This window comes from Camelina sativa, chromosome 14 (genome assembly GCF_000633955.1).
Source record: "Camelina sativa cultivar DH55 chromosome 14, Cs, whole genome shotgun sequence".
Lineage (NCBI taxonomy): Eukaryota > Viridiplantae > Streptophyta > Magnoliopsida > Brassicales > Brassicaceae > Camelina > Camelina sativa.
In genome coordinates this window covers 11,208,698-11,218,707 of record NC_025698.1, presented here as the reverse complement: position 1 = coordinate 11,218,707, position 10,010 = coordinate 11,208,698, and the positions used below count along the sequence as shown (strand labels likewise).

The following is a 10,010-nucleotide window of genomic DNA, read 5'->3' as shown; positions in this document are numbered from 1 at the left end:
TCTCCTTCTCCTTCTTCTTCGATCTCTCTATCTATACGTATCTTATTATGTATATGGAGGATGAGGAGGAATTTGGTGTTTTTATTTTGTGTTTTCAAGGAAGAGAGTTTTCCTGTAGAATGTTTTCGTTTTGAATGTTATTTATAATAACTAACTAACATTATTTTATTACTTACCAAAGTTTTTTTTTATAAAAAAGTTATGATCTAACAAATGAAATGATATATTCATTTTTTTCTTTCTTTTAAAAGAATATTGTAACAACAACAAGAAAAACAAATTGATTGTACACTCACAGGATGAACGTGGGAGTTTGAGTTTCCTAACTTTTTTTGTTTTTTGTTTTTTTAAGATGTAGATCGATCGTACGGGTTTCTTTGGTTATTGACTTTTTGGTTCTTTACATCATCATCTTGCTAAAGAAAAAAAAATCATAATTTTACATTTTCACAATACTAGTACAAGTAATTGTAACATCACTACTGTTTAAACTTTAAACCAATCTTATTGCTACATCATTAAAGAGAGATTTTTTAACTGTTTTTTTGTTTACTGCATGATGATTAAGATATAAAAAAAGNCTTGCTTTTTGATGCGTTACATAACAAATGTAAAATAAAATAAAAACACTAATGAATTCTAACATCAGAATTACGACAATTCCGACAATTCCGACACGACTCATTATGGAACAACCCAACCCGACAACACAAACACACCGCATCGCTCTGAGCTCCTCCGAACAACTCGGACCCCCACCGTCTATTCGACTCAGCCGAATCAACAACACTCACCTTCCGGGTGGTCGACTCGTACCGATGATGATAACGCGTCGCAGCTGGTCCGACAGAGAGCTCCAAGTTGAGCACCCAATCGTTCTCGTTCCCAAAATCTTTCTCCGACGTCGTTCCACTGCTCGTGCAATTATTGTTATTATGAATACCAGAGATCTCTTCCCCTTGTACCGGTTCCGGTTTAACCGGTCCGGCGAAATCGAGACGCAAAGGCTCAACGACGACATCGTTTTGAAGAGACGACGAAGACGGAGGCAATACAACTAATGATGCAGCAGATTCGTTGATGAGACGGTGAGTGTTTGGATCGATCCCACGGCTGAGAAGCTTCCTCTTGATGTGAGTGTTCCAGTAGTTCTTGATCTCGTTGTCTGTTCTTCCTGGTAATCTCCCAGCTATCAATGACCATCTTCAACACATTACAAAATTCAGAATTTGAATAAAAATGTAAACTTTTTTTTTTTTGTTATATAAGCAAAGTTTGTAAATTATGGTTATAGAGACTACTACTGACTTGTTACCGAGCAAGCTATGGAGCTTGATGATGAGTTCGTCTTCATCTTCAGTGAAATTGCCTCTTTTGAGATCTGGTCTTAGATAATTCATCCATCTCAATCTACAACTCTTACCACATCTCTGTAATCCTGCACAGTTTGGTAATTTTTTAATAAAAAAAAATCAAGAAATCAAATCTTTATTTGAATATATACAGTACATGTGTGTATTAGTAAATATATATAAGTACCGGCGGCGCGAGGGAGAGATCTCCAGCAACCTTCACCGTGTTTACGGATGTAATCAACGAGAAGCTGATCTTCTTCTTTAGTCCAAGCTCCTTTGTTCATGTGTGCTTTCTCGCAGCATGGTGATCTTCCCATCTCTCCTTCTTCTTCTTCTTCGATCTATCTATCTTTACGTATCTTATTATGTATATGGAGGAAGAGGGGGAATTTGGTGTTTTTATTTTTGTGTTTTGAAGGAAGAGAGTTTTCCTGTAGAATGTTTTCGTTTTGAATGTTATTTATAATAACTAACTACCATTATTTTATTACTTACCAAAGTTTTTCTTTTAATAAAAAAAGTTTTGATCTAACAAATGAAATGATGTATTCTTTTAAAAGAATATTGTAACAACAACCAGAAAAACAAATTGATTGTACACTCACAGGATGAACGTGGGAGTTTGAGTTTCCTAACTTTTTTTTGTTTTCTTTTTAGATGTAGATCGATCGTACGGGTTTCTTTGGTTATTGACTTTTTGGTTCTTTACATCATCTTGCTAAAGAAAAAAAAATCATAATAATAATTTTACATTTTCCACAATACTATTAGTCTATTACAAGTCATTATAACATCACTAACCCAATCTTATTGCTGCATCATTAAAGATAGATTTTTAACTGTTTTTTTGTTTACTGCATGATGATTAAGATATTAAAAAAGTTAGAAATCTAAAATTAGGGAAGATGTTAAAAAAAGGAAGAAGAAGAAGAAGAGAGTAGATCTGGAGAAAGTAGGTAGATAGATTGGGGATGGGAAGATGAGTAGGTAGCTGTCTTTTTTAATCTGAGTACTCAACTCAACCCTTTCTCTCTCTCTCCCCCAATCACTCTCTCCACACGCTACTTCCTTCACGTACCTCCACGTGTCCTCCTCTCTTATGATTTTTTATCACATTCTCTCTTTCTCTCTCCCTTGTCTCCTCGATTAGATTAGTTGGATAACTGAATTATTGAGGTTTGGGCATGTGTTGTTAACTTTGTTTGGTCTTCTTCTCTACTGTAATACGGTTTGTGTGTTGTGTCCGTTAAATCTTTTAAAAATAAGATAAAAACACCTTCACAAACGCCACTTCTTATTTAACGACGGCCCAATTATAAAGAAAACTAATATTACGCAACAGTTTTTTTTTTTTTTTATAATCGTGTGTGTAGTCAACATGGGATGATTTCTTGGAAACTTTGGAATGACATCGCTATTAAAAAAAAAAGCGATTAGATAATTAATTATTAAGTTCGCGTTGATGAATTCGTATACTGTAAAATGTTAATGTTTTTGTCTTACACGGCCCATACGCATTTAGTCCATTTTGTAGAAGTTATCAAAATTGTTGTCAATAATTAAAACAGAGTTGAAATTTTTACAATCTGAGCTTTCAGAACGTTTATACTAACAATCCATTCTTCTCATTTATTTTTAATTCCGTTTCTTTTTTTTTTCTTCTTTCTCAATCATAAACAATTTTTCATAACTAAATACTGCTATATTAAAACTTGAAAGATGTTCTTTTTTTTCCTTTTCCTGATGATACTGTTGTTCTATTTTTTCCTTTTATTAATAATATTGAATATTCCGTACAAGCTAACTACTGTTCAACGTTTTCAGTTTAACCACTGTTCAATGTTTTGTGGGAGCCATAAAGGTTATGATGAAATAATTAAAGAAAGAAACATAAAAAATCCTTCTGTTCATACCCATTAGACATTGGGCCGTTACTTGCAAGGCTCAACATTGCTAACTGTAAACAAGCTTCTAGTTTTCCTCACGCTACGCCGAATGCCAAACGTTGTACAACACTTCTTCTACCCCCTTAGAGCATGCCCATCGCACATCTCCACGGGATGTCTTTTATTGTTTTAGTAATATAAAGAAAAAAAAAATAAAGTTTTAATCTGAATATATCCGAGACCCAGCTCTCTGTCCAGATCAATTTAGACCTTCAGAGACACCATACGTGTCAGTATTATATTGGTTACGTTTTTTTTTTCGTTTTTTTTTCTCTTTTCTTCCTTTGCTTCTCATTCTCTTTCCATTCAATTAAAACGATGAAAACAAGGAAATCAAACCGATCGGAGTTCTTCACTGATCTAACTCGCTCGTCAGATTCATATCCTCCTCGGCGTCTTCATCCTTCATCTTCTTCCCTCTAAGTCACCATGTATCGTTTCGCTTCTAACCTCGCCTCCAAGGCAAGGTAGGAAACACTCACTCTCTTCGTCTTTTTTTTTTTTTTTCTTTTTCTTATGGGTTCACTTAACAATCTTGATATCCCCTTTGGGCTCTTCAAATCTATTTGCTTTAATATCCCGAGATTTTGATTTACTTATTGTGATATTAAAAATGGTTTCTTTTTTGTTCTCTCTGTTCTCAGGATTGCTCAAAACATTCGATTGGTAAATTCTAAGGATTGAATTTGATTTTTAATTGGTCTGTACTCTGTAGCTTTTCGGGTACGAGCTTACTTCATCCTCCTTTTTGTACTCAGGTTTCGAGCAGAATGAGCTGGAGCAGGAACTATGCAGCCAAAGAAATTAAGTTTGGTGTTGAAGCTTGAGCTTTGATGCTTAAGGGTGTTGAAGATCTTGCTGATGCTGTTAAAGTCACCATGGGTCCTAAGGTACTCTTGTTGTTTTCTATCCTACTCATTGGTTAGGAGGTTTATGTCTATTGCAAAATCTGTCATTTCCTTATGAGACATGTGATTTGTGTGACCTGTTATCTTCTTTTACTCTTGTATCATTTTCTATTATCTCAATGGCTGTTTGATCTAAGCATCAATGTGACTGGCTTTTCTGATTTCTGTGTTTCTAATTTTTGAAGGGACGTAATGTTGTGATTGAGCAAAGTTGGGGTGCTCCTAAAGTGATAAAAGATGGTGTGACACTTTGATTGAAAATTCTTGGCTCTTAACTTGCTTTCTGTTTGGGAACTCATTAGCTGATTCGTTTTCTTCTACGATGCAGGCGAAAGCAGAACAACTGAGAGCTGAAATTGTAATGAATCTAACTCATTTTACATTGGCTTTTGTCTAATTATGCTGTGTATCATGCATTCAGTGACTAACCACAAAATGTAGTTTGTTCGGCAATGGTAGACTAACTTAAGAATATGCAATCATTCCATTAGGAACAAATGGAGAAGGTAACAGACAAGGGTGATGAAGAGTTATACAACAAGCTTGATATGGCTTATGCTTCTAGCGACGAGGAGACAGACGTAAATCCTAGAATCACTCTGTTTTTTTTATGGATTTCAGTCATCATAGAATCAGTGTTTAAGGTCTCACATGGCTTGGTACTACTCTGTAGGAAGAAGAAGATGATGATGTCGATGCATTTTCAGAGACTTATGCAGAAGGAGAAGATGGTGAGAATGTAGCAGAAGGAGAACTATCTGATACTGATGATGAAGATTGGGATTCAAATGAATCAGAAACCGGATTTGGTGATGATTCTGCTGTACTTGACGCAGAGGATCTTCAATCAAAATCAAAAGATCTGCCGAGCAACAAAGTTCGTTTGTAACTTTAGCATTAAGCTTTTAGGAGCTGTGGCATTATGATTAGTAAATTTGTAAAATGTATCTTAAATGTTTCAACAGAGGTATGCCATGTTATAAAATTGAAAGCAAGAGACACTAATAGGATGACTAATGGGAGGATAAAAACTAAAAACAATGGGATGAAGATCTAAACTTAGATTAATACTATTTTTATCTTATTATAAGTTAGAGACACTAATTTGAAGATGTGCAATGGGTTTGATCTTATTGCATATGAATTGAATGGTCTCGTCTTGCTTGTGAATATTTACTACGTTCTAAGAAAATTTTGTCGGAGGTTATGGTTTTAGATTTAGAATGGAAGGCTCCCGCATGCACAAAAGAATCTGACAAAAACGCGATTCAAAGAAAGCTAACATGGAAAGCGCAACTTTTTTTTTTTTAGAGACCAATTAAAACTTATATTTCTGTTTTGAAATCACAATAACTTTTTAAGTAAAACAAAAAAGTGTGACTATCAAACGCGGTCATTAAAACTCTGTTAGGTTCGCGTCCTTATTGCTAAAACGCTTTGTTTATGCGGTTCTCTAATTCTATGCAACACACTTTATCTTTATCAACGTTTAGAAAGCCTTAATGCAATTATTCACATTCTGTTGAAATCATAATATTCATGACTTGTTCTTAACATGCAAGTTACTCGTTTATAGGAATATATCACAAATTAAAATATAAATTATGTAAGAGAGAAACAACTATCGTTCCCCTCTCTGTTCAGGCGTCAAGCCTCCCTTGCCACATTTAGGACAACTCTTCATACCAAATCCTTGACAATCAAAACATCTGCACATTTTCAAAATCTCAAGTTAACTCATCTTAAGTAGTAATACTCATTGAACTGGAAGTTTTTGACATGATTTTAAAGCTATGTCACAGTGTTAGTTATGACTTACTTCCATCTCTCAAACATATTTCCGTTCTTCTTATTTTTACCTGTTCCCTGGAGGCAAGAAAAGAATGTTGTCTTTATACATCTATATGCTAAACAGGATACAAAGTAGGGAGTATATGCATAAATTTAGAGTAAGAAAGAGTAAAATTAATAGGTATGGTTTGGAAAAAACAAAACAGAATTGAACATACACTAAAAGAGATAGACTCATCACTTGAAGATATTGAGTATATAATAGTGAAGACTAAATTAGTACCTTGCAACCGGGGCACTCAATTGCTCCTTTGGCTCCACAAGTCTCACAACTTTTGAATATCTGTTTATATAATAAACCTTCGAGGAATTAACATTGCAGTGATGTATATAGGTGTTTTTGAATATAGATGTCGTGGAATCTTACCGAACCAAAAGAGAAATTTCCAATTTTTCCCGCAGAAGCTTTGATGGAATCTCGTCGGCCTGAAACAATTTGTCTTTCAAAAGCTTGAATCTTTGGTTCTAGAGATAACTCACTGCAACAAAGCGGAAATTTCAACATTTTTGGAACTCAAAATTGTAAGGTACACATATGTACGTATAATCTATGCATATATGTGATGGTGGAAGAAAACTAAAATGTTTGCTTGGTTGTGGTTTGTGGATATTGAAACGGATCATGTGGAGGGAATATGTTGACTTATCGCATATTATTTCCTCGACAACAATATATGCAGTTTTAAAAATATTTATTTTTGCGTAAAAATACACTAATGCCAACAAAAATTACTTAGAATAAGTCATTACTTTCTAAAATTCAACACACATGTAATGTATAAAATTAAAATCATGTGTCGAGTCGAGTTGGAAAAAAATGAATTTATGTTAACAAAATATAAATTCTCAATTCTGAATATGTTATTATTATTTTTTTTTTTACCACATATAAAGATTTACAAATTATAAAATATTACGTATTTATTTTCTTAAATTTCATCAAAATTTTAATTAACAGTAGGATATTACATTTAAAAAAAAAATAAAGAAAGTAGAAACAGTGAACACGATCCAAAACTAGAAAAGTACGGAAACACCCCTTGTCTGTTCCCAACTTCGGATCGCAGAATGATCGCCTGAAACCATCGCCGGCGTCAGAGAATCACGATCGTTTCCTCCAGAGAGAGAGATAGATTGAACTGTTATGGCGAAATCGGAAAACTCAACGGCTTCCACTTACTCTTCTTTCGCCAAAATTCAACCGTCCAACGATGCGGAGTCCGATTCCGATTCCTACGCTCTCGAGAAGTTCAAGCTCTACGAAACCAGAGCGGTAAGCTTTAATCGATCCGATTCAGCAATTGTTCATCAATGAGTAACATCGCATCAAAATCTATAGGCACTCTCTATATATATGAGGAAATTGTGTTGTTGGAATGATTTAAGGAAACCCTCAGATTGAATTTGCAGGAAGGTTTAAGTTTTTTTTTTTGGTTTGTTTGTTCATTGCAGAGGTTTTATCTAGTTGGGAGTGATAGGAATAAAAGATTCTTCAGAGTGTTGAAGATTGATCGTTCAGAGCCATCTGAGCTTAACATTAGTGAAGATCCCGTTGTATACTCGCCTCAGGAGATCAAGAGTCTGCTTCAACGTATCGCTGAAGGCAATCGTGCCACGGGAGGATTGGCTTTTGTTGCCAAAGTCTATGGAATTGCTGGTTAGTCGTGGGGGAAAGCTCTGTGACTTGTCATGTTTGTATCTTTGGATTTTGTCTTTTGAGCTAAGTTTGTTTTGCCTTGTATTGTAGGTTGTGCTAAGTTTATGGAGTCATACTATTTAATATTGGTGACGAAACGGCGACAAATTGGTTGTGTATGTGGGCATGCGATATATGCTATTGATGAAAGCCAAATGATCAGTGTTCCACATGCAACTATTCAATCTGATGTTGCGAATTCCAAAACTGAACTAAGGTACATTTCCGGGAATTTGGATTGCCCTTTGAAGCTCGGACTTTTTATATGATTTTACGAAGTTCTTTTTGTCTTTCCTTTATATGCAGGTACAAGAAGCTTCTGTCAAGTGTGGATTTGACAAAAGATTTCTTCTACAGTTACACTTATCCCATAATGCAGAGCTTGCAAAAGAATGTTTTATCTTCTGGTGAGGAAGGGGTGCCCTATGATAACATATTTGTATGGAATGCGTATCTGACGGAGCCTATTCGATCAAGGTGCAACAACACTATTTGGACACTGGCGTTAGTTCACGGGCATTTTAAGCAGGTATTTGTAGGCTCTTGTGGCTTCACCAATGTACTTCGAGGTTTACCACCAGGAGATTTTTAAATGGGTCTTTATTATTTGGTGGTTTACCCCATTATGCAGATAAGGCTATCGATATATGGAAGAGACTTCAGTGTTACCCTAGTCTCCAGACGTTCTCGACACTTTGCAGGCACACGGTATGAAATCATTCTAATTAGGCTTCTCATGGATGACAAATTCATAGTGACTGTTTCGATTTTCTAAGGACATTTCTTAGTAATATCCTGTATCTTGGAGAACTCNTTGGGAGTGATAGGAATAAAAGATTCTTCAGAGTGTTGAAGATTGATCGTTCAGAGCCATCTGAGCTTAACATTAGTGAAGATCCCGTTGTATACTCGCCTCAAGAGATCAAGAGTCTGCTTCAACGTATCGCTGAAGGCAATCGTGCCACGGGAGGATTGGCTTTTGTTGCCAAAGTCTATGGAATTGCTGGTTAGTCGTGGGGGAAAGCTCTGTGACTTGTCATGTTTGTATCTTTGGATTTTGTCTTTTGAGCTAAGTTTGTTTTGCCTTGTATTGTAGGTTGTGCTAAGTTTATGGAGTCATACTATTTAATATTGGTGACGAAACGGCGACAAATTGGTTGTGTATGTGGGCATGCGATATATGCTATTGATGAAAGCCAAATGATCAGTGTTCCACATGCAACTATTCAATCTGATGTTGCGAATTCCAAAACTGAACTAAGGTACATTTCCGGGAATTTGGATTGCCCTTTGAAGCTCGGACTTTTTATATGATTTTACGAAGTTCTTTTTGTCTTTCCTTTATATGCAGGTACAAGAAGCTTCTGTCAAGTGTGGATTTGACAAAAGATTTCTTCTACAGTTACACTTATCCCATAATGCAGAGCTTGCAAAAGAATGTTTTATCTTCTGGTGAGGAAGGGGTGCCCTATGATAACATATTTGTATGGAATGCGTATCTGACGGAGCCTATTCGATCAAGGTGCAACAACACTATTTGGACACTGGCGTTAGTTCACGGGCATTTTAAGCAGGTATTTGTAGGCTCTTGTGGCTTCACCAATGTACTTCGAGGTTTACCACCAGGAGATTTTTAAATGGGTCTTTATTATTTGGTGGTTTACCCCATTATGCAGATAAGGCTATCGATATATGGAAGAGACTTCAGTGTTACCCTAGTCTCCAGACGTTCTCGACACTTTGCAGGCACACGGTATGAAATCATTCTAATTAGGCTTCTCATGGATGACAAATTCATAGTGACTGTTTCGATTTTCTAAGGACATTTCTTAGTAATATCCTGTATCTTGGAGAACTCTCCTTTTTAATAGCGGCTTTGGGAACACAGTATTGAGTGGCATGAACTCTTTTAGACTACCTTAAATGCTTATATCTATTATTTTCTGTAAAATATATGGCCTTTTTCATTCTGTAAAAGTTTCGTCGCAGTTACTTGAAAAGGGGAGTGAACGATCGTGGAAGGGTTGCAAATGATGTTGAAACTGAACAACTTGTTCTTGATGATGAAGCTGGATCATGCAAGGGAAAAATGAGCTCAGTGGTGCAGATGCGAGGGTCTATTCCACTCTTTTGGTCGCAAGAGGCCTCCAGATTTAGTCCTAAGCCTGATATTTTCTGTGAGAAACTAACGTAACATGCGTCTGTTATCTCTGCTAGACCATTTTAACGTGCATGAGGTTATTGATCTACTTAT

General features: G+C 35.8%; 4 protein-coding genes across 6 annotated transcripts in view; 2 read left to right on the top strand and 2 right to left on the bottom strand.

Moving 5' to 3' along the window:
- The window catches only part of LOC104740969 (transcription factor MYB3-like), a 7,606-nt gene extending 5,931 nt beyond the window's left edge, over positions 1-1,675 (bottom strand). Inside the window, exons 1-3 of the mRNA XM_010461721.2 lie at positions 1,540-1,675; positions 1,309-1,438; positions 609-1,203 (exon numbers count right to left, since the gene is read on the bottom strand). Of these exons, the coding sequence (XP_010460023.1) occupies positions 630-1,203; positions 1,309-1,438; positions 1,540-1,672 (837 nt within the window). The 5' untranslated portion in view covers positions 1,673-1,675 and the 3' untranslated portion in view covers positions 609-629. The remainder of the gene's footprint in view (positions 1-608; positions 1,204-1,308; positions 1,439-1,539) is intronic.
- Positions 3,447-5,226, top strand: LOC104740967 (CRM-domain containing factor CFM3A, chloroplastic/mitochondrial-like). Of its 3 annotated transcripts, none has more exons than XM_019235682.1 (7): positions 3,447-3,768; positions 3,946-3,967; positions 4,060-4,191; positions 4,386-4,449; positions 4,538-4,567; positions 4,701-4,790; positions 4,883-5,226. In XM_019235682.1, exons 4-7 carry the CDS (start codon positions 4,447-4,449, stop codon positions 5,096-5,098), a joined length of 339 nt encoding a protein of 112 aa, XP_019091227.1. In that variant the 5' UTR covers positions 3,447-3,768; positions 3,946-3,967; positions 4,060-4,191; positions 4,386-4,446; the 3' UTR covers positions 5,099-5,226. The 3 variants fall into 3 exon arrangements, with proteins under 3 accessions (XP_019091227.1, XP_010460019.1, XP_010460020.1); XM_010461717.2 differs by having other exon boundaries at positions 3,448-3,768; positions 4,395-4,449; XM_010461718.2 differs by lacking the exon at positions 3,946-3,967 and having other exon boundaries at positions 3,462-3,768; positions 4,395-4,449.
- On the bottom strand, positions 5,704-6,700 carry LOC104740966. The gene is made up of 4 exons (XM_010461716.2): positions 6,428-6,700; positions 6,284-6,343; positions 6,029-6,075; positions 5,704-5,918 (listed from the first exon to the last, which is right to left on the bottom strand). Exons 1-4 carry the CDS (start codon positions 6,563-6,565, stop codon positions 5,831-5,833), a joined length of 333 nt encoding a protein of 110 aa, XP_010460018.1. The 5' UTR covers positions 6,566-6,700; the 3' UTR covers positions 5,704-5,830.
- Positions 7,046-10,010, top strand: part of LOC104740963 (phosphoinositide phosphatase SAC1) — a 10,890-nt gene continuing 7,925 nt past the window's right edge. Inside the window, exons 1-4 of the mRNA XM_010461714.2 lie at positions 7,046-7,333; positions 7,513-7,717; positions 7,808-7,973; positions 8,063-8,174. Coding sequence (XP_010460016.1) covers positions 7,205-7,333; positions 7,513-7,717; positions 7,808-7,973; positions 8,063-8,174 — 612 coding nt within the window. The 5' untranslated portion in view covers positions 7,046-7,204. The remainder of the gene's footprint in view (positions 7,334-7,512; positions 7,718-7,807; positions 7,974-8,062; positions 8,175-10,010) is intronic.

Excerpts from the sequence above, each read along its gene's own strand:
- LOC104740966 (XM_010461716.2), bottom strand. The coding sequence starts at position 6,565 with ATGTTGAAATTTCCGCTTTGTTGCAGTGAGTTATCTCTAGAACCAAAG. Across the intron at positions 6,344-6,427 it reads GAAATTTCTCTTTTGGTTCG|ATATTCAAAAGTTGTGAGAC; the intron begins GTAAGATTCCAC and ends TTATATAAACAG. Across the intron at positions 5,919-6,028 it reads AATATGTTTGAGAGATGGAA|ATGTTTTGATTGTCAAGGAT; the intron begins GTAAGTCATAAC and ends GAAAATGTGCAG.
- LOC104740967 (XM_019235682.1), top strand. Across the intron at positions 4,568-4,700 it reads AACAACTGAGAGCTGAAATT|GAACAAATGGAGAAGGTAAC; the intron begins GTAATGAATCTA and ends TCATTCCATTAG. Across the intron at positions 4,791-4,882 it reads CTAGCGACGAGGAGACAGAC|GAAGAAGAAGATGATGATGT; the intron begins GTAAATCCTAGA and ends ACTACTCTGTAG.